This window comes from Elgaria multicarinata, chromosome 6, assembly GCF_023053635.1.
Source record: "Elgaria multicarinata webbii isolate HBS135686 ecotype San Diego chromosome 6, rElgMul1.1.pri, whole genome shotgun sequence".
Taxonomy (NCBI): Eukaryota; Metazoa; Chordata; class Lepidosauria; order Squamata; family Anguidae; genus Elgaria; species Elgaria multicarinata.
The window spans coordinates 107,689,796-107,717,032 of record NC_086176.1 but is presented as its reverse complement, the minus strand read 5'-3'; the positions used below and the strand labels follow the sequence as shown (position 1 = coordinate 107,717,032).

The 27,237-nt window shown below is 45.0% G+C and overlaps 1 protein-coding gene across 1 annotated transcript in view; it reads left to right on the top strand.

Moving 5' to 3' along the window:
• MAPK4 (mitogen-activated protein kinase 4) overlaps positions 1-26,877 on the top strand; it is a 52,576-nt gene extending 25,699 nt beyond the window's left edge. The window contains exons 2-5 of the mRNA XM_063128257.1: positions 6,158-6,302; positions 21,386-21,547; positions 24,369-24,570; positions 26,185-26,877. Coding sequence (XP_062984327.1) covers positions 6,158-6,302; positions 21,386-21,547; positions 24,369-24,570; positions 26,185-26,872 — 1,197 coding nt within the window. The 3' untranslated portion in view covers positions 26,873-26,877. The remainder of the gene's footprint in view (positions 1-6,157; positions 6,303-21,385; positions 21,548-24,368; positions 24,571-26,184) is intronic.
• Positions 26,878-27,237: the final 360 nt, after the last annotated feature.

The window sequence follows — 27,237 nt, the reverse complement described above, 5'->3', positions numbered from 1 at the left end:
TGTTTAGCCTGGAGAAGAGAAGGCTGAGGGGAGACATGAGAGCACTCTTCAAGGACTTAAAAGGTTGTCACACAGAGGAGGGCCAGGATCTCTTCTCGATCCTCCCAGAGTGCAGGACACGGAATAATGGACTCAAGTTAAAGGAAGCCAGATTCTGGCTGGACATCAGGAAAAAACTTCCTGACTTTTAGAGCAGTATGACAGTGGAAACAATGCCCTAGGGAGGTTGTGGACTCTCCCACACTAGAGGTCTTCAAGAGGCAGCTGGACAGCCATCTGTCAGGGATGCTTTAAGGTGGATTCCTGCACTGAGCAGGGGGTTGGACTCGATGGTCTTATAGGCTCCTTCCAGTTCTACTACCGTATTCTATTATTCTACAATAGACCTAAAGTAGGGCTTCCATTCACTTTAATTTGTAAGTGTAGCCACAAGAGAGGTGCACAACCATAGGCTCATGAGGCAGATCTGACCTTCCTGGGATCCGAATCCAGTCCTCCTTAGGCCTTCAGATGGCCACACCCCCTTCCCCTAGCCCCTGCCCCCTTTCCCCTCAGCCACCAATCATTTGTCAGTTTCATGGCTCCCCCACCCTACTTTTTTGCCATGCTAAAGGCTGAAAATGCCTGTCCTAAAGGCTTAATTACTGTCAATCAGAGTTTTCTGCTAAAATAGTCTGGTCTTGTTGGAATGTTTGCCCCACCCCTTTGGCCCCTCCCACTGCTGGAGTGCAGGCCTCAAAGAGCTTTCGCTAAAATTGAATTCAGCCTTGGGCTGAAAGCGATTCTGCACCCCTGTGCTACAAGGAACAGCCTCCTTCTGCCATAATCATACCCAGGATCCGACAGGATTATTTAAGAGTGCTGCAGTTGTTGGGTACTCTGCGCCACCTCAGTTCCCAGTTCAGTGATACCGTTGAGGAGTTGGATGTGGCTTCTGGAAAAGTACAGAGAGAGGGAAAGGAAAGCTCAACACATATTCTCCACCACCACCAAGGGTATTGGCTGGGTCACACAGCAACTGTCACATTGCATTAGCTTGGGGACCGGTTTCTCTCCGCACATATCAGCAACAGCAACTGCCACACAGTCTGGGAGCAGCGAAAGCTTGGTGCCTGTTTGCTCATCAGCCAGTGCTCTCTTCCCACGAGACCTGCATGCTTGCTCCTTTTGCATGCACAACGCAGCAAGCTCCTGTGTGAAGCAGAAATCCAGGAGCCTGTAGGGTTTGCTATCTGTGAAAACAGATTTGAGAACAAGTGGCACATGCGGACATGAAACTGCCATAAATTTAAGCTATTTCTTTTATCAACCTTTCAGGAAAGTTTTTTTCCCCCTTCTCTTTTGCATATTTATTTATTTATTGCATTTATATCCCGCCTTTTTTTCTTTCAAAGAACCCAAGGCGGCGTACATAATCCTCTCCATTTTTTACCCTCATAACAACAACCCTGTGAGGTAGGTTGGGCTGAGAGTCTGTGATTGGCTCAAAGTCACCCAGTGAGCTTCCCTGGTCAAGCGGGGACTAGAACCCGGATCTCCTTTTGTGAAAGTATGTTGGCAAAAATTATTAAATGTTTTTGTAACTACTTTGAGATTTTGCTGAGTTGTTTTACCAAAAGAAAAAGAAAAGAAAACGTCTCTGTGTACGGTATCATCATAAGGCCTTCATTGTTTCTAAATTTGCTGGTAGCAGTGAAGATTGTGAATAATAATAATAATATAATAATATATCATGTAAATCTGTTGGATTATTAAATATCACAGACTGGATCTAGAAAGGTCTTTATGTAGATAAAACAGACAAATTAACCGCAATAACAGGATTATGAAATGGTGATGAGAAATGAGAACATTTTGTTATATATTGGAATAATCACTTAAGAATCTGGCGATATATGGTTTTAATATTGCAGACCAATTGGTAGAAGGGTGGAACATATTTATGTTGAATTACGCAGCTTTAACTCTTGTGACGAAGAGGGCATTTCTCCAGGTGCTGCACACACACAAATGACACCTGCTGAAATTCCCTTTTATCCTCAAAACAACCCTGTGCTGTGAAGGCTAGGCTGAGAGTCAGCGATAGCCCAAAGTCACCCACTGAGCTGCATTCCTGAATGGGGACTAGAACCCGGATCTCCTGAGTCCCAGCCCCAACACTCTAGCCGCAGCGCCACATTTTAAAATCCAGCCAACAACAAATATGACATTGGAGATACTGCTTTAGCTATCAAGATACCCTTTCCTCCATCTGTCTTGTGTTGCCATAAGATGATGTTTCAGCTGAGCTCTGGTAATGGTTGTTTTCAGCTTTGGGGCAGCAATTTCTAATCATGCCGATGAGCTGATCAAGCTGAACACATTTCCTGGGATAGTTCATCTAGCTTGCTCAATGGCTGAACTGGACACTGATGCTGATTATCTCTTCGCACATGCTGAGAAGACCTTCTTGTGTTTCCTGCGTTTATACAGTAGCTGTGTCAGTGTTCCTTTAAGGACTTGATATCTAGTATGAGCTGGGAGCCTGACTATACCTGCTTCTTTTGTGAACGCATCGGTGCATGAAAGAGGATGCCTCCAGCCAGCTGCTGAACTGAATTAAGTTATTCATCATAAGACAACAGATAGCCATGCTGTTTAGCAATTAATAATGAAAGGGCACTATGCACACTAGAATAATCATAATTCTGCAAGGAAATAAAGATACAAGAGATATTATCTGAGCACATGCCCTAAAGCTTTGTGGAGGAACAGGAGGGAATCTTATTTGATCACTGTTTACTCTTGTACCTAAAGGAATAGAAGAAGAAGAAGAAGAAGAAGAAGAAGAAGAAGAAGAAGAAGAAGAAGAAGAAGAAGAGCAACAGCAGCAACATGGTCACACACTAAACTTGAAGAAATAAATGGATTCAATTTCACCAGACTCACGAAATACCACATGCTCCATCCCAATTTATGCATTGAAAGAATAACCATCAGTAGGAAAGAAGGAGGAAGAGGTTTGCTGGACATCGACACAATTCATGCTAGACAGATAAAATCACTCGGAGAATTCTTTCACACTAAAAGCACTCCCATTCATGAAGCCATAATAAAAGCAGATAAAAATTACACCCCACTCAACCTAGCACTATAAAATGAAGACCAAACACGACCACTCACACTTGCATCGAAAAAAGAGAAACAGGCACAAAAAAGCACTACATGGAAAGTGTTACAACGTAATACAGAAACAATAAATAAAGAACAATCATACGAATGGTTTAGGAAGGGCGAGCTGTTTCCTGAAACATAAGGATTCCTAATAGCCATATAGGATCAAGTTGTAGCAACTAAGAACTACCAAAAATGCATCATAAAAGATAACAGTGCAACAGCAGTTTTATGTAGGAAATGTCATCAATTCCAAGAAACAATAGATCATGTAACAGGAGGATGTAAAATTCTGGCAGGAATGGACTATAAGGACAGCCACAGTATAGCTGCACAAATAATTCACCAACAACTGGCCATCAAATTCAACCTCATCAAACAACCTACACCATACAATGCATACAATGCATACTCACCTGAAACAATCTTGGAAAATGCAAATCATAAAATATACTGGGACAGAACAATTCATATGGACAAGACAATACCTTGCAATCGATCAGACATAACAGTTATAGACAGAAAAGGAAAACACATTTACCTTATTGACATAGCAATACCTAATGACAGAAATGTAGAAAAGGAAGAGGAAAAGAGGAAAATATACGCGACTAGCCATGGAAGTTAAACAACTATGGCAACAGGAAAAGGTTACAATTATTCCGTTAGTCACATCAGTCACCAGCATCACATCAATTATTATTTTTTTACAGAAAATGTTCAGAATCTGGGCCAAAATACATTACACCCACATCCAGAAAGCAGTCATACTTAAATCAAGTTCAATTGTCAGGAAATTCCTGAGTCAGTAAAAGACAGCATGACTTGGCAAAGCCCATCATGAGATTCTCCAGGACTCTCCGGGAGTCAAGGAGGAATCTTCCAAGGAGTTTATTGAACAGGACAGCCAAGCTCAGAGATCGCTTTCCCCACACCTGGGAACTCAGTCTTTGTCAGAGAGGGAGGGAACATCAGAGTTGACAGACCCCAGAGTCCACCGCAGGGTCAAGTGAGCAGAGGATGGCCACTCAGTAGAAGCTTCACCTCGTAGACCCTCCCTGAAGGTGGGATTCATTGAAAGCCTGTTGGACACTGCAAAAAACTATCCGTTTACTTGATAGGCAACTGTCTTGCTTTGTTAAGCTAATTAAGCTTAGAGGATAGCTCCTAGCCTTCATACTCCCTTCAGGTGTGAAGAGACGTCTATTTACTGAGTAAAGCTTTTTGGATTGCATAATAGACCTCTTTATTGTCTCACATCTCGGTGGGAGGGCTTAGAATCACAATATGTCTAAGTTCTCAGGCCTGGTCTACACATAGGCCACAGCTAGACCTAAGGTTTATCCTGGGATCATCCAGGGTTCGCCCCTGCCTGAGCTCTGGATACCCTGTGTGTCATCTAGATGAACAGGTTTGACCCCTGGACGATCCAGGGATAAACCTTAGGTCTAGCTATGGCCATAGTAGAAAGAGGTGGCAGAATGGAACATACAGCTTCAGACCCTCTCTGTCAAAAACTTCAAGTAAATAGAAAAACAAAGACCCGGAACAGGAGGCAAAGAGGTGGGCAATAAGCTTTGATTACTACCTTTCAGTTTGATTTGTTTGGCTTTTTTGTAAAGAAAAATGGTGAAAGCAGAAGGGGGTTATCTTATGTGCTGATGGACCATTTTAGGGAGAGAATTCTACAATCAGGCTGCCACAACTGAAAGGGATCTGCTCCCTACCTTTACAGATGTTCCAGGACATTGCTATTTTGTGTAAAGTCTGTGTTTTTAAGGCATCATTCATTACTCCGGTCAAGGAAGCTCGTAGCCTTGGCTTTATATTCGACTCCTCGCTCTCCTTTATTCCTCATATTGAGGCAGTAGCTAAATCTTGTCGATTTTTCCTATATAATATTGCCAGGATTCGATCATTTTTGTCTGTCTCTTCTGCCAAAACGCTTGTTCATGCACTGGTTATTTCACGGTTGGACTACTGCAACCTTCTTCTCACTGGCCTTCCTTCTTCTCACATCAGTCCGTTGGTTTCTGTTCACCACTCTGCCGCAAAGATCATCTTCTTGGCTCGCCGCTCCGACCATGTTACTCCGCTTCTGAAATCTCTTCATTGGCTTCCAATTCACTTCAGAATCCAATATAAACTTCTCCTGTTAACCTTCAAAGCTTTTCACGGTCTAGCTCCTTCCTATCTCTCCTCTCTCATCTCACACTATTGCCCCGCTCGTGCTCTTCGCTCCTCTGATGCCATGTTTCTCGCCTGCCCAAGGGCCTCTACTTCCCTTGCTCGGCTTCGTCCATTTTCGTCTGCTGCCCCTTACGCCTGGAACGCTCTTCCAGAACATTTGAGAACTACAAGTTCAACCGCAGCTTTTAAAGCTCAACTAAAAACTTTTCTTTTTCCTAAAGCTTTTAAAACTTGATGTTGTGCAGACTTCTACTGTTACTTTCTACTGTTAGTTTTACCCTACCCTGTGCCTGCTTACCCTACCCTGTACCTGTTTGCATTCTCTTCCCCTCCTTATTGTTTTACTATGATTTTATTAGATTGTAAGCCTATGCGGCAGGGTCTTGCTATTTACTGTTTTACTCTGTACAGCACCATGTACACTGATGGTGCTATATAAATAAATAAATAAATAAATTAATAATAATAATAATAATAATAATAATAATAATAATAATAATAATAATAATTAGAATTTGGCACTGACTAAACTTATACAGGAAGGAAAGCCAGACCTGGAGGAATAGACTTGTACTTGCTACGTTTTCTACTGGCACTTCAGCATAGCAATCCTAAAAGGGCTATAAGGCCAAGACACAGAGGTGGAGAGATGTAATTTACATTCTGATTTGAGCTAACTAATTCTTTGGCTGCAGGCTACGGCTATAAGGACATTGTAGATACGCATGAAAGATGAGGCATTACTTCAGTTCCATACTTATTTATGCAAATATGAACATGACAGATAACGGAAATGTTTCTTTTTCTCTTTCAGGGTTACCTCTCAGAAGGCTTGGTAACAAAATGGTATCGATCTCCTCGCTTGCTCCTTTCGCCTAACAACTACACCAAAGCGATTGACATGTGGGCAGCCGGCTGTATTCTGGCAGAGATGCTTACGGGAAAGATGCTCTTTGCTGGTACGTCTCCAAATCTTTTGTCCCCTTTTGCTTCTCTCCCTGATAGAGCTTCAAATACTTGTGGGAGCTTCCTCTATATACACATATTTGTTTAAGATAGTAGTAACCTTCTGCAGTTGTGTTTGTTTGTGGCCGGTAAGCACTGCTAGGAATCTTGATTCTTTTAAAAAAAGAAAAAGCAACTTTCTGGTCTCATGATTTTGGAAATAAATTCAGAAACTAAGAGCCTTTCTATATGAAGCATTTATTGGGTACTCATGATTTTTCACTCACAGTAGTTTGCAGGTGCTTTACATGACGTCCTCCTCCTCCAGGGCTTTCCCATTCTTTGCAAGCATTATAGTGCGTTTTTAAAATGAGGAAAGTCTAGCATTTCCTTGAATGGTGGCGCATTGTGGTGACACTGTCTACAGGAGGGACTTACGAGGTGATATTATAGTCTTCAGGTCCCCTCCTCCTGGCCTCTTTGAAATGTGGCTCCCAGCAGAGAGACACTATTGCTTGAGACATTAAGGTGTTCCTGGACACACCAGCACACCCTTCGTGCACGCCTATGCTTGGGCCACCGCAATAGCTTGTCAGAGAACGGAGCTGCTGGTTGGCTTTTCATTGCACTGCACCAATGCAGATGACCAGAGAGTGTTACTGCAGCTGCTAGGGTCAGGTGACACAAGGGGCCAATCAGGACTCCATCTGGTCTTATAAAGCTGCTGACTCTGGCCTGACTTCTCAGTCTGAGTAACTTGTCATTCGTTTACAGAATGACTGTCTCTGCTAACCCACCAGACAGCTTGCTTGCCTTTTAACTCATTTATTTATTTAATTTTATTTTAAATATTTATATTCTACTCCCCAGTCAGAATTTTGGAGCAATGGACAAATAAAATAAGAATAAAAACACATTAAAAGTACATTTTTAAAAGAAACAAAGTGCAAAATAAACTACAGCCGGTTATTAAGGGAAGGCTTCCTGGAACAACAACGTTTCCAGGAGGTGCTGGGAAGATTACAAAGTTGGCAGCTGCTTGACCTCCAGAGGTAGGGAATTCCATAGGAGGGGTGCCACCACGCTGAAGGCTCTTCCCCTGGTGGACTCCAATCAGACAGTAGGTCTAATGTGGAACCACCAGGAGCCCTCAGATGACCGCAGGTTGATAGGGGAGAATGCACTGTCTCAGGTATCCCGGTCCCAACCCATGAACTTTCCTTTTTGGGCTCCTATTCCATTCTGCGTCCATCTCTGAATTAGGACGTCTCAAGCGCCAGCAGCTTAAACAAGAAATCTTGGATAGTGCCTTTCCAGTCCATATCACTCTCCCTTGTGCCTACTGCTGACGCTGCTGTTGTGCATTGTTCCTTACGAGCAAGCCGAAAGCAGCACCTGCGAGCAGAGCAGCCCCTTGAGTTCTGCCAGGGAAGGAAATTACTTGAAATATCAAGACGCAAGACAAAGGAGGCCATAAATCCTGTGGATTTCATACCTCCTATGCGAAACCTCATGCAGGTTAAAGCCTGGGAAAACATCCTGGTGCGTGTTCAGCATTGCGTCTTCTCCTAAAATGCTTATATATATGAAAAAAGAATACTCCTGCAAGAAGAAGAGCTTTTCTCACCTGTTGGAAGGCTGCTGGCACAGTCCCTCCGCAACAGCTGGAAAAAGGGCCGTGAATATTTATTCAGGAAGCAAGCACACCCCCTGATGCTTCTGAACAAATAAGCATCCCTCCTTTTCAGGTTGACCCCTCTGCCTGTCTTTCTTCTTTTCTGTTATTATTATTTTTATAATACCACCATTGCCCATTATTTATTTTGCAAGACTGCAGGATTTTGACACTCTGGAAAGGAGCTGCGTGCAGCTTTCTCTAAATAAATAATAAGCTCCATTAATAATGGATGCTAACTTTTGGACTTCCAAAACAATTTCACCCAAGACGACCCGGTAGCGTCAGCTGTCTGTGCGTAGACCAGTGGTGGACAACGTCTTCAGCTTGGGGAGACACTGGCCTTTTCTACACCAGCCTGAAAAATCTGGGCTGGTCACGGCCGAGTCCTTGTGTGTCCAGATGATGCACAGGGACTCCCAGGGGCAGGGGGGACGAGCATGGGTTTTCCCAGGGATAAATAATCCCTGGGAAAACCCGATTCCTCCTGCAGTCTTGGGACCATCCTGAGACCACAGGAGGTGTGTGGCTGCTCGTTCCAGCTTCTGCCCTCCTCCCCGTGAGTAGCGAGGAGCAGTAGAGGGAGGGAGACGGGTCAGGAGGTATCAGGGGGGAGCGGGGGGGGGTTTCTGTTGTTGTTTTTCACTTACCATTCTCTGGAGCTCGAGTGCGCTCCAGCTCCTGTACCTTTTTTAAAAAATGTCCGCCTCCCATCCTGGACATCGAGCTGGCCATGTGGACAAGGGGGACGATCCCAGCAGGAGGTAAGTCTGGGATCGCCAACTCCCTCTATACCTGTATGGTGTAGAAAGGGCCGCTCTCTCCCAAGACTAGCTGTTTGGGGGGGCGGTGTCTTGGGGGGGGATCCGCACGTCGCTCCCAGAGCGCTTCTATGCGATCCCAGTGCACCCTGAAAACGATAGTCTGACTTCCCTGTAAAAGAAACGAGGAAGAGCTGTCCATGCCGACGCCGACGCCGAGGAGAGCTCTCCGCCGGCGAGGAGAGCTCGGCAAAAGAAGGCGGGGTGAAGAGCGGAAGAAGCTCTCTACCCCACCTTCTTTTGCCGAGCTCTCCTCGCTGGCGGAGAGCTCTCCTCGTCGGCGTCAGCATGGATGGCTCTTCCTCGTTTCTTTTACAGGGAAGTCAGACTATCGTCTTCGGGGTGCACTGGGGTCGCATAGAAGCGCTCTGGGAGCGACGTGCGGATCCCCTCTTGGTTTATCCCAGCCCCCTAACAAAGTCAGGAGTTGCCTGACCAAGAGGGCTCAGCTTCCCAGTTTGGTGCCCCTGCTGGTAGAAAATGGGAGGATACATCAGCGGATGTTGTTGTGATGGCCATCTGGGATCCAGTTTACATGTAGGACTTGCAACCAAGTGATGCAATGCTCCTGATCACCATTCCTTATTGAGTCAGCTATGCCCTTGTTCATGATACTCCATTCCATTCCCCTCCAACCAGGTTCTCTGCCCACCCACTCCCAGTAACCAGTCAATATTCTGTGGCCTTTGGGGAAGGGGAGTTGGTGGGTCAAGATTTGAGTACTTCTGCAAGTAGTTCCCCTGACTCTGCTGATACCACTGATGTGTGTAGACGTTGTTTTGGCTTTAGCATGAATGGCACTCACACCTGAACATCTGAAATAGAGGGAACGATACTGCCTTTATACTTAGGGCTTCTCTGAATGAGCAATTTATAGCACGCTCGTGACTGGCCACTTACAAAAGTTTGCGGGTCATTTTGACAGCGACATGAAGCTCTCGCATGTGTCTCGCTCCCTCCTCTGGTTATTCCATTTAAAAAACACACAAACACCTTGGATATCCCAATTCTTCTGAAATATCTTGGGATTTCCTACCATGTGCAGCCAAAGTTGTGCTACAAAACACTCACTAGAGGGCGCTGTTCCATTCAATGCTGTGAGCACTGACAGGAGGGGAAGTTTTCAATTACAAACCACGTGGACTCCCCTCTCCTCCCATGCAATTCAGCTCATTGCAATTGCGCAAGAGAAGCAGGAAGCAAAGTGCTGATAAGCGAATGTGATTTCTCTTTAATCTAAAGAAGCCCATAGAATCATAGAAGGGTTTGAGGGGACTTTGTAGGCTATCTAATCTAACCCCTTGCTTAAGGCAGGAAATTCAGAGCTACAGCATTCCCCACAGATGGCTGTCTAGCTTCCGCTTGGAGACCTCCAAAGAAGAAGAACCCACCATCACTCCAAACCAGCCTTCCTCAGCCTGGTGCCCTCCAGAGGCAGGTTCTATTTTCCTATTATGGCAAACAGTTGTCAAAAGCCTATCTTCCATGAATTTGTCTAAGCGACTGGCTGCAACTTTTGACAGGGGTTTCTGTAAGTTAATAATGCACTTCCTTTTGCCCTCTGTCTGGCTTGTTGATCTCATTTTTAAAAGGCGCCCAGAGCAACATAAATCAGTAAAGAGAAAAATCAATAGCCACATTTTTTAAAAAAACACAGATAATTACAACAAGCATGGAACCAGGGAGGAGATAAACAGAAACGCAGATTACCGGTGCCATCAGCAAGAATAAGAAAAAACTATCACCTGATAGTGGATGCTAAACAGAGAGGGACAGCTGTCTTGGCAGGGGGTTCCAACAGTTAGAAATGCCCTGTTTTGCTCCATGGTAAGACTGGATCTACTGCTGGTCAACTTCATTGAAAGACTCTGGCTGAGTTCGAACAACACAATAGTCAGTGCTGAGTTAATAGTCAATTCCAGAGTTGATTATCACGGGGACGACAACTCCCCACACGGCATGATTATAATCAACCGTGGTGTCGAGTTGACTATTAGTCAACGGTGTGTTTGATTGACATATTCCCCCCCCTCCTTCCCCCAGTCCTCCCGCTGGTATCTCATCAGCTGTTGCAAGTTCTGTTGGTTGGACTAGAGCGGCAGTTGCTGCTTTGATCACTCTTGGCGGGGGACTCCATAGTCGCTGAAAATAACCAACTGCATGCAGCGAAATAGTCCATGGCGGTTCAAATAATCAACTCTTCACAGCATTGGTTATTTTGACCAAATAACCAACCATGGTGTGAAACGGTCCCGACAGATTACACAATAACCCACTGTTGACTATCTAACCCACCATTGACTATTTAACCCACAGCTGACTATTTGCAGAAAAGAGCAACTAAGATGATTAAGAGGCTGGAGCATCTTGGGTTACAATAGTTGGGATTGTTTAGCTTGGAGGAAAGGAGGCTAAGGGGAGACATGATAGAGGTGTACAAAATTTTGCATGGTATGGAAAATGTGGATAGGGAGACATTTTTCTCCTTCTCTCAAAATACTAGAACCCGGGGTCATCTCATGAAGCTTATTGGTGGGAAACAAATAAAAGGAAGCACTTCTTCACACATTGCATAGTTAAACTATGGAATTCACTACTACAAATTTGGATGGCTTTAAAACGGGGATTGGATAAATTCCTGGAGGCAAAGGCTATCAATGGCTACGAGTCATAATGGTTGTATGTTACCTCCAGTATCAGAGGCAGTAAGCCTGTGTGCACCAGTTGCTGGGAAACATGGGTGGGAGGGTGCTGTTGCACCATGTCCTGCTTGTTGGTCCCTGGTTGATGGCTGGTTGGCCACTGTGTGAACAGAGTGCTGGAACAGATGGACCCTTGGTCCATCTGCAACCAGGATGATCAGAGGTCTAGAAACAAAGCCCTATGAAGAGAGACTGAAAGAACTGGGCATGTTTAGCCTGGAGAAGAGAAGATGGAGGGGAGACATGATAGCACTCTTCAAATACTTAAAAGGTTGTCACACAGAGGAGGGCCAGGATCTCTTCTCGATCCTCCCAGTGTGCAGGACACGGAATAACGGGCTCAAGTTAAAGGAAGCCAGATTCCGGCTGGACATCAGGAAAAACTTCCTGACTGTTAGAGCAGTGCGACAATGGAATCAGCTACCTAGGGAGGTTGTGGGCTCTCCCACACTAGAGGCCTTCAAGAGGCAGCTGGACAACCATCTGTCAGGGATGCTTTAGGGTGGGGATTCCTGCATTGAGCAGGGGGTTGGACTCGATGGCCTTGTAGGCCCCTTCCAACTCTGCTATTCTATGATTCTATGATTCTATGATCCAGCAGGGCGCTACTTATGTTCTTAACCCACCGTTGGTTATTGTGTCATCCGAACCCAGTCTCTAAGTTGTAGCCTTATGAATGGGGAGAAAAATGTCCTTTTCGCTATTCTGTTCATAGATTAGCAAGGCTGGACCTACTATTAGGCAGAGTGAAGAGTTGCCTCACACAGCAGATTTTGGGATGGGTGTGGGTGGGTATGGTCATTTATTATTTACATCTCCCCTGCCTGGGTGGCAGGATTGTTTTCAACCTCATAGGAAGCTGCCGTCCACTGAGTCAGACCAGCTAGCTCAGACAGTGTTTCCCAGCCTCACCTGGAGATGTTGGGGATTGAATTTGGGACTTCCAATCCCAAAGCAAGTGTAGGCACTGGGACTTCAGGTGCCAAAATATCTTGAGCAAGCACTGGCGGTTAACCCAACGGCAAATGGAGCATTTGTTGGACCAAGCAGGGTTTGGCAGATGAAGACTGCTTGGTTTGCCGGAAACATAGGCCTAGTTGTCACTTGAGATGGTAAACCGGAATCTCAACGTACCAGTAGGGTGACCAACTGTCAGGATTTCCCCGGATTTGTCCTGGTTTTTGTTCTTTCCATGGTGTCAGGGGGGATTTTCTATAATTTTCAATAATGTCCTGGAATGACACACCCTCCCCTTTAAGGCTGCCATTAGCATGGCAGGAGGGAGTGACATGCTTTCTTGAGGCACATCATTCCCCCACCCCGAGCTCCAATTGAGGTCTTAAAGGGAAAAGTGGGTCATTCGTGGACATTATAGAAAAGGCCCCAATTGGAGTGGATGGTGGTGGTGCAGAATGAAATCCTTTCCCCTCCTCCACTCCAATCGGGTTCTTTAAGGTGGCGGGGGAATAACGTACTTTCTGCAGGACTCAGAAAGCTGCTTCCCCTCACACACGCTAGGTGTCCTCTTTTTTGGTTTCCCAAATATGGTCACCCTACGTACCAGTTCAATCTGCAGGTGGAGACTTACACAATGGAATGTTCTCTCATTGGTGGGAGATTCAGGACAGATAAAAGGAAGTCCATCTTCACACAGCACATAGTTAAACTATGGGATTCACTACGACAAGATGTAGTGATGGCAGAAATTTGGATGGCTTTAAAAGGGGGTTGGATAAATTCCTGGAGGAGACAGCTATCAATGGCTACTAGTCCTGATGACTACGTGCTACCTCCAGTATCCAAGGCAGTAAGCCTATATACAGTTGTTGGGGAACATGGGTAGGAGGGTGCTGTTGCACCCGTGTACTGCTTGTGGGTTCCTGGTTGGTCTGGTGGGCCACTGTGAGAACAGAGAACTGGACTAGATGGACCCTTTTCTGATCCAGCATGGCTATTCTTATGAAACAACAACAACAATCCTAAACATAGAAAACTAGCCTGTCAGGGAGAAGAATCTTTCTCCTTGATATGCTAGCTTTCTAAGTAGTGGATTATTATTATTATTTTAAAAAAATGGAGGAACATTCAGTCTTGTGAGTTTGAAGTGATATAGCCCAGACTCAGGTTTACCACCTCAGTGAGAACCTGGTCTCAATTACATCTCCTTTTACCGAAACCTACATCTGTCTGGGAGGAAAGCTCCTTCTGCCCTGGAAGACCTTTCTCTTAGGCCCAGTGAGAACGTAACAAGACCTCAGTGAGAAAAATCTGCTTCTGGACTATACCACTTCATGCTTGTCACCTGGTTGCCCAGATATTCCTACAAAAATTCCCTGCACATAGAAAAGTAGCTTTGCAGCTAACATCCACTTTTTTCTGTGCGGGTTTTTTTGGTTTTGTTGTTCGGTTGCGTAACCCCTGCTGTTTTAAGGGGTGCAGTCCAGACACACCACTGGGAGCACTGTTGTGTGTAGCACAGGTGACAATGGCTTCTGGGGTGGGAGGTCAAAGTTACGACAGGCCCGCTGCTTCCCAATTTGTCCGATAACATGGTGGAGGGTTGTTTTGAGATAAGGAATAAAGACCAGAAATGAATTGCTGCTGACTCAATTTTGGGTGGGAAGGTTTGTTTGGAGTGTCCCAGGGAGTGAGACCCAGCATGTTCATGCATTCTTCCATACCTCTCCCAACGACTAGGACTTGTACATCAAGAGCTGTTGTTTTAAAATAAACAGTGAAGTGCTTTCAAATCACACGGAGGATGTTCTTCTCCACCCAAGGAAGCTATGGGAAGCAGGGCTGGGGGGAGGCATGTAGGGGCTGGAGAAGGCTCTTTAATACAGAGTCAAATGATTCTTTGAACACAACACCGGCTCCCTCCTGTGAACAAGGGGGGGAAGAATGCAGAACATAATAAGACAAATCACCCGCTTATGTACCAAAACAATGAACTGGCTGGATCCTGGGATGGTGCAAATCAGCCTCCCCTGTCCTCCAGATGTTGGACTGTTGGTCCCATCCTCCTCCAGTTGTTGGACTATCAATCCTATCATCCCTACCAAGCATGGCCATGGTGAATGGGCCTCTCTAGGGATGGTATTCCATAGCTGGAGGCCATTACTGAGAAAGCCTTCCCTTTTGTGGCAGAATACTATATGTCCAGTAAAGGAGGAACCTGAAGGAGGGTTTCGGTGGAAAATCTCTTAACATGGGGCAGGTTGTTATGGGATTTGGATCCCAAGTCATTTACGGCTTCAAAACTAAATACCAGCACCTTAAATTGGGCCTGGAAGCAAATAGGCAGTCACTGTGCTTCTTTCAGAATTGGTATACTATGCGTAAACATGGCCATACAGGAACAACACTCTGGTGGCTGCGTTCTGCCTCACCTGGAGTTTCCGAGTTGTCTTCAAGGGCAGCCCCACATACAATTCATTGCAGTAATCTAACCTGGAGATGACTAGCGCATGGATCACTGTGGCCAGATTATCCCTGTCCAGAAATGGCTGCAGCTGGCGGACTAGCTGAAATTGGCCAAAGGCATCATATAGAATCCTGTGTTTATGACCCAGTGCTTATAGGGTCTTAAGAACAGTGGTGCAGCTAGGCAGTTTTAGACCCTGGACTTAATGGTCTTGTAGGACATTACTTCAATTTAGGCAGTCCTTCCAGTGCTGATATCACCCACGGCAGCATCCTTTCTTTGCTTTTATTTAAATTTTAAATTTTTATCATCAGGGGATGGCCAGCTCTGAGGTCCAGCCCCAACTGTACCAGTAGCTGATGCTAATGCTATTTTTTCCTTTAATAATAGATTGCCATTTCCCACAACAAAATAAGACCTATTCCCAAGTAAGTGCATTTCTCATCAGAGCAGCAGAAGCAAACTCCATTGTATTCCTGTGGTCATGATGGCGCTCTGATTTAAAGGAGTTTAAAATGCAAACCTTAACATGCACAGAATGAATATACACACACACACACACACACACACACACTCAGGGATGGCAGTTTTCCTCTCTCTAACATATCCAGAATGTAGAGGCAGGTTTAAAGCACGGAATGGTGGTGGGGCAGGAGAAGAAGAGAAAACTTTTATGTGTACTACACAACTGAAGTAATACATATAGGCCACAGCTAGACCTAAGGTTTATCCTGGAATCATCCAGGGTTCACCCCTGCCTGAGCAATGGATCCCCTATGTGTCACCTAGATGAAGAGGTTTGACCCCTGGACGATCCAGGGATAAATCTTAGGTCTAGCTATGGCCATAGTCACCTAAAGGGCTCCCTCATAAGATCATTAAGTCCAAGATCTAAAATTGCCTAGTTGCACCTACTGACTTGGGTCTTGAGGTCCTGCCCTCACTGCTTAAGGAAATTACTCAAATTTAAAATGCTTTTGAGGGCCTTCTCCCAGTAATTCCATTTTTTAAAACAGCCCTGTTATATCCCGATTCTGCTGAAATATCTTGGGATTTCCTACTGTGTACAGGGGAAAGTTGCACTACAAAGCAACCACTAGAGGATGCTATCTCATTCAGGGCTATGAGCAGCGGGAGGAGGGGAAGTTTTCCATTATAGTCCATGTGGTCATCCCTCTCTGCCCGTGTAATGCAGCCCCATTACGATTGCGCAAGAGTAGCAGGAAGCAAAGCCAGGGTATGGAAATGTTATTTCCCCTAAATCTAAAGAAGCCCCGAATGTGTCCCCCTGGAATCATAGAGTGTGAAGGGACTAGTAGATTATTAATCCCAAATCATTTTTCAGACTCCTGTGCCCCACAAGTGATTAAACTATACAATCCATTTTGTTCTTGTGTCCTCTTATCTCAGCATTTGGGAGTGGTGAACCAGTTCCAAGAGATGAAATCTCCATCTAATTCCTGCATAGCTTTTAGAAGTAGGCAATTTCAGCTGCTAAAATAATCATGAATGCAGATCTGAGTTTGTTAATTATTTACACAACATTAATGAGATTCTAACAACAATAGGGTGACCATATTTGAGAAACCAAAAAAGAGGACACCTAGTGTGTGTGTGGGGAAGCAGCTTTCTGAGTCCTGCAGAAAGTACGTTATTCCCCCGCCACCTTAAAGAACCCGATTGGAGTGGAGGAGGGGAAAGGATTTCATTCTGTACCACCACCATCCACTCCAATGGGGGCCTTTTCTATAATGTCCACGAATGACCCACTTTCCCCTTTAAGACCTCAATTAGAGCTCGGGGTGGGGGAATGATGTGCCTCAAGAAAGCATGTCATTCCCTCCTGCCATGCTAATGGCAGCCTTAAAGGGGAAGGTGTGTCATTCCAGGACATTATTGAAAATTATAGAAAATCCCCCCTGACACCATAGAAAGAACAAAAACCAGGACAAATCCGGGGAAATCCTGACAGTTGGTCACCCTAAACAACAACAACAACAACAAAAAACCAACGAAAACAAAATCCCTATTGTGGTAGTTTTACTCTCACTTGAACCTGGACATCTCTAGCTAATGGGCCTTAGAAATAAATAACCATAAAGTGATCTAATGATATTTCCTTGCCTTGCATTTGTCCTTCAGCTAGGGTGACCATATGAAAAGGAGGACAGGGCTCCTGTATTTTTAACAGTTGTGTAGAAAATTGAATTTCAGCAGGTGTCATTTGTATATATGGAGAACCTGGGGGGAATCCGTACGTCGTTCTCAGGGCGCTTCCATCCGCCCCCAGTGCACCCCGAAAACGATCGTGTAACGCGCCTGTAAAAGAGCCGAGGAAGAAGCGTCCTTGCCGCTGCCGCCGCTGCCACCCAACTCCCTCCTCGCCAGCCGGCTCGGAGAGCTTGGCAGAAGGAGGCGAGGTGGAGAGCGGAAGAAGCCCTCCACGCTGCCTTCTTCCCCCGAGCTCTCCGTCCCAGCCGGCAAAGAGGGAGTTGGGCGGCGGCGGCAAGGATGCTTCTTCCTCGGCTCTTTTACAGGCGAGTTACACTATCGTTTTCGGGGTGCACTGGGGGCGGATGGAAGCGCCCTGAGAACGACGTGCGGATTCCCCCCTGGTGAAATCACCTCTTCATCACCACAGTTAAAGATACAGGAGCGATACTAGAATGACCAGATTTAAAAGAGGGCAGGGCGCCTGCAGCTTTAACTGTTGTGATGAAGAGGAAATTTCACCAGGTTCTCCATATATACAAATGACACCTGCTGAAATTCCCTTTTCTATGCAACTATTAAACTTATAGGAGCCCTGTCCTCCTTTTCATATGGTCACCCTCTTTGCTCATAAAATTGGACCCCTCTGCACCCACTTCCTATGAAACTAGAACAGATCTGGAACCATATTAGGGCGCAATCCGGTGCCTGTTTAGACAGGAAAATAATCCTACAGCTCTCAGCATTTAACTCAGTGCAAAGCTCACTGCGCCGTTTCATAGAATCATAGAATCGCAGAGTTGGAAGGGGCCTACAAGCCATCGAGTCCAACCCCCTGCTAAATGCAGGAATCCACCCTAAAGCATCCCTGACAGATGGTTGTCCAGCTGCCTCTTGAAGGCCTCTAGTGTGGGAGAGCCCACAACCTCCCTAGGTAACTGATTCCATTGTCGTACTGCTCTAACAGTCAGGAAGTTTTTCCTGATGTGCAGCTGGAATCTGGCTTCCTTTAACTTCAGCTTGTTATTCCGTGTCCTGCACTCTGGGAGGATCGAGAAGAGATCCTGGCCCTCCTCTGTGTGACAACTTTTTAAGTATTTGAAGAGTGCTATCATGTCTCCCCTCACTCTTCTCTTCTCCAGGCTAAACATGCCCAGTTCTTTCGCATGGAAACATCCCAGTAAACAGCAAGTCGTTTTGTAAACTGTTATGAAAAAGTTTAATTGTATCGGCAATGTGTGACTTTGAACAGATCTGCTAGCTATTTATCTTGAGCACGAAAGGCGGTTATCGTCTTCTTCCACCTAGTGGTGAAATTTGTCATTTTTAACACTGTACGCTTGGGCATCTCTGCACAAGTTTTATATCGGTTTCATCCCAGTTTAGCGGTCATGATGCCCAACCCAACAGTCTTGGGAGTTGCATCAGGTTAGGGCTGCTGAAGATTTTCTGTGAGAGATTGTCAGCCTCTTTTTCCCTTGCCCAGTGCTTCACTTCCCAGGGGAAAAGGAATTACAATTAAACCTGATTTAAGATTGCCGGGTAGATGTGCCTTGGATGACTGAGCAAACAGGATTTACCATTCATTTCAGTGGTGTAGTGGGCAGTGGCTTCCAAATACATGCGAATGCAGCGTGAGTCTCACATGTGACGCTATGCACCATAAATTCAACTTGATTAAAACCACTACAAAACAAATGCATTAAGAAACAGTTTAAAACAAAACAACAACAGAATAAAAACAGCATTTTTTTTCCTGCCCCCAATCTGGTGCCCTCCAGATATTTTGGGCTACAACTCCCAGCATATGTGACCTTTTGCCATGCTGGCCGGGGCTGATGGGACTTGAAACCCAAAACATTTGGAGGACATCACATTATGGAAAGCTGCTATATGCTTCTACCGCTTGCATTTGCGTATGGTGACTCTCACCAGATCCTCAACCCGGAAAACATCACACCTGCCTAATAAGAACATACCGTATTTCTTCGATTCTAAGACGCACTTTTCCCCCCAAATAAACATCTCTAAAACCGGGGTGCATCTTAGAATCACGGGTGCGATTAGTATTCTTAGAAAGAAAGCTTTTTTTTCTGTTGGTGGTACTGAAATTAGTGTGCATCTTACAATCGATGGCGTCTTACAATCGAAGAAATATGGTAAGAAGAGCTGTGCTGGATCAGACCAAGGGTCCACCTAGTCCAGCACTCTGTTCACACACTGGCCAACCAGTTGCCCATGGTAAACCCACAAGCAGGACACGGGTGCAACAGCACTCTCCTGCCTGTGTTCCCCAGCAACTGATGTATATAACTATTATTATTATTATTATTGAATTTATATCCCACTTTTTTTCCTCCAAGGAACCCAAGATGGTGTACATAATCCTCCTCCTCTTTTCCATTTTATCCTCACAACAACAACCCTGTGAGGTAGGATGGGGCTGAGAGTCAGTGACCGGCCCAAAGTCACCCAGTGGGTTTCCATGGCCAAGTGTGGGGACTAGAACCCAGATCTCCCAACTCTCAGTCCAACACTTTAGCCACTACACCACACTGGCTCTAGGTGTATATAGCCTTAATTCATCTTAGCCATGCATCTTAGCTTACAGAGGACAGTCCTTTATTTGAAGGGACCTCTATACGAATGGCTCTGCAGTCCGAAACTGACTATAAAAGCCGGTATCTAAAGGAGCTCTTTTAACTCCACCGATTCTCCACGCTCTGCCGATTTCATTGTGCAAGTGTCCCCCATCGCTTGCACAGCCGCAATTTAGCACTTCCGGTAGGGTGACCATATGAAAAGGAGGACAGGGCTCCTGAATCTTTAACAGTTGCATTGAAAAGGGAATTTCAGCAGGTGTTATTTGTATGCATGCAGCCCCTGGTGAAATTCTCTCTTCATCACAACAATTAAAGCTGCAGGAGCTATATTAGAGTGACCACATACAAAAGAGGGCAGGGCTCCTGCATCTTTAACTGTTGTGATGAAGAGGGAATTTTACCAGGCGCTGCATGCATACAAATGACACCTGCTGAAATTCCCTTTTCTATGCAACTGTTAAAGATACAGGAGCCCTGTCCTCCTTTCCATGTGGTCACCCTATAAGAAGGGAGAGCAGAAACTGTGAAGTTGCCCATCAACAGTTAATACTTGGATAGCAGACTTTACGAAGGCAACACAGGTCAACCTGGTCAAAGGCTTCCCCACTCTGGTATTGTATTGTATTTTATTGTATTTCTTTTTTAAGTTATCATAATCATGTCTAAGTTTGCATCTATACATATAGATGAGCATGTGCAAATTTTATGCAAATCTGTCCTCTTTCTCAATGATGTGTAAGTGGCCACCCTACTGCCTAAGTTTAGTGCCAGCTCACAAATACATGTGCATCACTTGATTTCCCATCATTTGCTGATTCCAGTGAAAAAATTCTTTTCTTAGGCGTTAAAATCCTGTTATTTCTCATCTGTGGTGGCTCGTTCACACATGTTCTAGTCATCAAGTGATGAAATGCATGTGTGAACAAGGCCTAAGGGCTTTTCTACACATGTCATTTATTGTGTGCTTGTTATTCTCTGCTCACAGTAGTTTACAGGTTCTTTAGACAACACCATGACCCTCCAGTTTTAATTCTGTGTCTAACTTTTGGCAAGATTTTTGAGGTTTTCTACACAAGACTGTTAAATCATCTGTATTGTATAATTGAGATCCAAGCACTACACAAGAGCATTTCCTTTCCTGCTTTTCCCTGGCATAACCTCTAGGCAGCACTGTGGTATAGTGGAATAGTGCAAATGCTCAAGTGAAAAACCCAGTTTCTTTTGCTTTTACAATTAAATTCTGCATTTTCTCTGCTCTAAAAAAAACCCCACAGAAAGTGCTTGTAAGACACAGAAATGAAACTGGAGGGTCATGAAGAACTTGTAAACAACCAGAAGTTAGGAATTAAAATCACACAATAAATGCCTCATGTAGAAAAAGCTCTTTTAGAGCAGGGAAAGTGCAGCATTTAATTATGAAAGCCAAAACCCCCCCACTTTTTTAACTTGTGTATTTGTGCTATTCTGCTATACCACAGTACTACTTAGCGGCAACATAATGGAAAAGCAGAAAAGGAAACGATTCTCCTGTAGTATTCAGATCTCAATTCTGCGATGAAACTGAAAGTAGATACAGCTTATTAACAGCTTCGTGTAGAAAAGCTCTAAGGCTGCTTGTGTCCCAGACACCTCCATAAACAGCATTGTCTTTGCTTGTTTAGGAAGCCATGAGCTGGAGCAGATGCAGCTCATTTTGGAGACCATCCCTGTTCTGCGTGAAGAGGACAAGGAAGAACTTCTGAAGGTGATGCCAACATTTGTCAACAGCACCTGGGAAGTGAAGAGGCCATTGCGGAAACTTCTTCCAGAAGTGAACAGCAAAGGTACAGTGAGTTCAGCATCTAGTGGGATCCTTTGCTTGAAAATATTCTGACATATAAGCATCACACTCAGTGGAAATCAGGTTGCATCAGTTTTGTCCATCAGGAATACATCTTATTCCCCATCAACAACCAGGTGATTTGGGTTTATGTTATATTTTGGGCCATTATTGGTCTACATCAGCTTTCCTCAACCTGGTGTCCTCTAGATTTTTGGACTGCAGCTCTCAGCATTCCTGGCCATTGGCCATGCTGATTGTGGCTGATGGGAGTTGAAGTCAAAAACATCTGGAGGGCACCCCATTAGGGTATGCTGGTATAGGTGAATCTGATTCTGCAGCGCTGTTAACGTTCAGCTGGTGAGAATCTGGTTACACTTCTGGAAGGGAGTCTACTGGGAACTCCCTGGAAAACAGGATATATGGATAGTGGTGTAGTGGTTAGAGTGTCAAACTGAAACTGGGGTGACCTGGGTTCAAATCTCCACTCAGCCATGAAACTCACAGGTGATCTTGAGCCAGCCATTGTCTCTGAGCTTAACCTACAGGTTTGTCCTGTAATGAGGATAAAAAGAAAAACTGTTTTGAGTTTTTTGAAGGAAAGGTGCGATATGCACAAGAAACTTTTTTTTTAAGTTAGGCAAATGGGCAAAAATGGGCAAGAAAACCGCTCTCTAATACTTTCAGAACCAAAATCACAAAATATTTATTTTGCCTGCAATCTTAAAAACCATTTTAAATCTGCATTTTGTATATGTTAGAAAGCAAAGATCTGTTTATTGGCATTCTACCTGTGTTTGCCTTAAGAATAAAAATGTGGTTGATGTCAGTGACGAAGAATTCAATTTAATCCTATGCCCACCCCCAAATTTCCCTTTCTTTCCCTGTGGGGAGAGGGAAACCTCTAAATTTTTGTTTGCTTCTCTAAAATGTTTGGTAACATTAAATCACTAACTGTGATTTAAGTTAATTGTGTTAGTTGTGTCTAGTTGTAAGTGGAGAAGATGGAAAGATATGGATTGGAATCCCATCCCACCTTTCTGGGACGAATCCGCATTGAATTCAGTGTCATTTACTTTTGAGTAAAGATGTCAGTCCTAAACACACTTATTAGGGCAGGGATTGGCAACCCATTTTAGGGGGAAGGGAATTGCCTTCCACAAGCCGTCTGTGCACTGGATGACATGAGAGGGGCAGGCCCATAGCCACTGACATCATGACCCCTTCCAGTCCTCCCTGGGCCTGACAAGTTCCCTGCCACCCACATCCCTGCTGTTATTCCCAATATGAAATTGGAGATAACAGATTTTTCCAGGGGGTGTGGCGTGGAGTCCAAGCCCTCCCCTTGGAAGACTCTAGGGAGGTTTCAAGGGCTGGATAGGGAACCTCCACTGGCTGGATTAGGCCTCCTATGTACTAGGAAGTAACCCCCATTGAATATCGCGGGGTTTATTTCAGGGTAGAAATGCATAAGATTGAGCTCCCAGTCATGTTTTCTAGACCTGGCTCTATTTACTACGTTGACTCTTGTCCTAATTTTAAGAGGTCTAGGGACCAATCTACACCTCCGATTTTGTGCATACCTATAGCACACAAGGGTCGTTCATGACAGATGATGCTGTTGCCAATCTTCAGCAACCTTGCAGCTTCGCTCTTGAAAAGGCAGAATTTTGGAAACTTTTTTTAGTGCGCCTTATTCCTTAAAAGCTGTTCCTGCGCAGTTCCGCTGCAGTGTGTCCCATTCCCCCTACCCAGTATTAAATCGTGGGCATGTCAATTTCTGCAACCTGGTCAAGGGGTAGGGCTGCTCCCTTTTCTCTACCCCTGTTCCCTCTTCCCCCCCCATTCACAGTAGATCTGCTTTCCCATTCACAACATCTAGCCTGTTTTTCCCATTCAGAAAATCGCAATAGCGCTGTTTCAAGCATTCACAGTAGCCCCGTAGCTGCTGTTCCTATTCACAGAATGTAACCTGGTTTTCCCATTCAGAAAATCGCAGTAGCGCTGTTTCAAGCATTCACAGTAGCACCCCGTAGCTGCTGTCCCTATTCACAGTATGCAACCTGGTTTTCCCATTCAGAAAATCGCAGTAGCGCTGTTTCAAGCATTCACAGTAGCACCCCGTAGCTGCTGTTCCTATTCACAGTATGCAACCTGGTTTTCCCATTCAGAAAATCGCAGTAGCGCTGTTTCAAGCATTCACAGCAGTGCATAAACTGCTTTACCCATTCGGATTATGTAGCCTGTTTTTCCCATTCACAATAGGACAGTTTTAAGGCAGATGAATGGGGAGAGGTGTGGGATAAACTATAGGGGCTTAATTCAGCACATCCAGTAAACTTCCCTGAGCAGGGGAGCTTGGATGGGACAGGGAACAAGGAGCAGCTCCTATGGGGTTGATGACATTCAGTTCTACTCCGCCCATCCAACCCCGAAGTATGGGGGGTTCAAGCGGTTTCTGACCTGTAAAAGAGGGTTTTTAGGTACTGACGGACCAAAGCAATTTCATGCAAATCCAGATATAAGCAGAAAGCACTTCTCATTCTGTTTCCATGTAGATTGGGCCTAAGATTCATAGTCCTCACCAGTCTTACAAAGTGTGCACGTCATTCCCATTAAGTATAATTAGAGCTTTACTTTTGAATCAAGGACAATTACAGACCGTAATTAAATAGAAAGAGCTTAAAGGTTAAGTCCTTATCTGATGTCAGGGGTGACTATTCTTATCATGCATGGAATGGACCTGCGAGACTGTTCTTTTAGGAACAAGAACCGCTTTTGCGTACGTACTGCTGGCCTGATGATTTATTCTCTGCCACTCAAAGCTATAGATTTTCTGGAGAAGATACTCACATTCAATCCCATGGACCGTTTGACTGCAGAGATGGGCCTGCAGCATCCTTATATGAGTCCATATTACTGTCCTGAGGATGAGCCCGTTTCTCAACACCCTTTCCGGATTGAAGACGAGATTGATGATATTTTGCTGATGGAAGCCAACCAAAGCCAGATGTCCAATTGGGACAGGTACATTTATTCACTAGATTGCCTGTATACCACGGTTCTGTAGGAGCATCCAAATTTCCCAAGATGCAGTACCACTTTGGTCAAAGTTTTGGTACCTCTTTGGTCAACGTTTCTGTTGCCATCTAGGATGAGAGCACAGAATTCATCAGCCTCAGCAAGTTTCTAGTCCTTAAGGCTGTAAAGCTACAGTAGGTGTGAAAATTCGGGGTCAATGCATAGTCTGAAGCCAGAACATGAGCAGAACACAAGTTCCAGGAGTCAGGACATGAGGTTTGGGTGCTCTGCATAGTGCTTTGGCTCTCTTCAAGACTCACATGCTAATGTATGCAGATGTGCTTAATCTAGATAATTTACGCAGATCACAGAATTCAGGTTCTCTTTATTTTTCTCTGGATGTGGAGTATGCCAAGTTCTAGATATGCCCCCGTTTACCGGAGCAAGTGAGGAAGAATACGCATTCAGTCCAGTTATATTAATTTAGGCAGTAGGGCATGAAGACTAAACATAATAAGAGGATTTATTATTGTCATCCTATGACATCAGGAGTTAGGGAGATTGTGCCGTCTCCAAAGTAACTTTGGAGTGGAAGGACAGGCTTAAAAAACAAAAGGAGAGAATAATTATTATTGAATATGTGTCATTAATGTATGTGAATATGTGGTGTTTAGCAGAGTAACCCATCCCCCCCAAAAGGCAATTCCTTGCCCCAAGGAGTTTACAATCTAACATTTAACATTGGGAATGGGGAGCCAAAAGAGGAAGAACAGGGCTTTCAGCCCATTTATACGTCCAGTTATATGATCTTAGGCATGTCTTCACCATCCATTTATCCTGGGGTCAGCTCAAGGTCATCCCTGTGCATCCATATGATGCACAGGGGATTCCAGGGTCAACCGGGGACGACCACTCACTTTTTGGACTACTTTTATCATGATTTTTCCCGCGGTCCTGGGACAACCTTGAGGACCGCAGGCGGTGTGGCACGGACTCACGGGCCCTCCCTCCTCCCCATGAGTAGGGCCTCAGCAAACAGGCATGGAGCTGGAGGGGGGATTCCATGCCCATTGGGGTGGGGGTGGGGTAATACTTTCGCCTTCCCTGGGATGGCTGTTGGCACTTTTCCTTGCCGAGTTTTCATATTTTTTTGGTTTTCTTTTGTACTTACATTTTGCGCAGGGTCGGGGCTGTGCAATTGTACGTTCCGGCTCCTGCTTCAAAAACAAAAAAACCCCACACTGTGCCCGAACGTCCCTCTTTATTTCTGGGACGTCGTGCTGGCATGTGCATCCTGGGGGAGGATCCTGGAAGCCGGAAAGCCCGGGATCCTCCCCACTCCCTCCTGGAAGGCTCATAGATGTAGATGAGCCCTTAGACATAGCTTCACTAGGGGATGTGTATCTTGTTGTTAAGACTGATTTTAGAGATTCTTAATGTTTGAAATACTTTAGATGTAAGCGACCTGGAAATGTCTGGAAAACATAAGACAAGATTTAAAAAATATCTCAAATGAATCATTGAAAGATGAGGGCCCTCAGTTGAGAATGGGGAGATGTTAACTTACGCACAAGGTGTTTCATTGCACAGCTAACACCATAGTCATTTTGAACAAAACAGGTACCAAGTGAGCTTATCGTCAGATCTGGAATGGCGACATGAGAAGGGCCATGATTTGGACGAGGTGCAGCGCGACCCCCGCGCGGGATCGGAGTCCATTGCCGAGGAAGCTCAAGTGGATCCCCGCAAATACTCCCAGAGCAGCTCGGAGAGGTTCCTGGAGCAGTCGCATTCTTCGATGGACCGAGCGTTCGAAGGGGATTATGGGCGCTCGTGTGATTACAAAGTGGGCTCGCCTTCCTACTTAGACAAGCTGCTGTGCAGAGACAACAAACTCCACCATTACTCCGAGCCCAAGCTCATCTTAGACTTGTCCCACTGGAAAAGAGCGTCTATTGCACCCACAGCAGAGTTAGCTTTGGAAGAAGAACCGTCGAACCTTTTCCTGGAGATAGCACAGTGGGTGACAAGTACCCAGACGGGCCTTGAATGCCCCAATCCCCTGCCGGAGATTCAAGAACGGAGTTTGCCGTCTTCTCCTCACCATCTCCACAAAGAATCCAAGGAGGTCGACAGCAAAGGCGACCCTCAGTTCGACTTGGACGTCTTCATTTCCAGGGCGTTAAAACTTTGCACCAAGCCCGAAGACCTGCCCGACAGCAAGCTCAAAGACATCAATGGTGCATGCCTGGCGGAACATCCCAAGGAGATTGTACAGACAGAGGTGTATCATAAAGAGAGGTGGTAAAAAAGAAAAAGAAAAAGGAAGGAAGAAAAATGGAGCAGACTTCTGTTATTCGTGGCTAATTTCCTTAAAAATTCTGATTTTACGCACTAATTACCCAATGCTGAATATCAACCAAGGTTTGATCACACTTGAAACATGTCAACTCTTTAAGCGATGCTATTGAAATGCCTTCATGTTAAGGGCAAGACCAAACCAAGATCCCCATTTTTGATGCTTTGGAAGCAGTCTTAAAAGGAATCCAGAGGTGTGAATGAAATGTTGGGGGTTCTTATGCTGCCTTAACAGTCTTGCTTTTTACCTTCGATGGTATGTTTTGGACATCAGTCTCCAGTGCAGAAGAGTCCTAGGTTAGATCTATACTACTG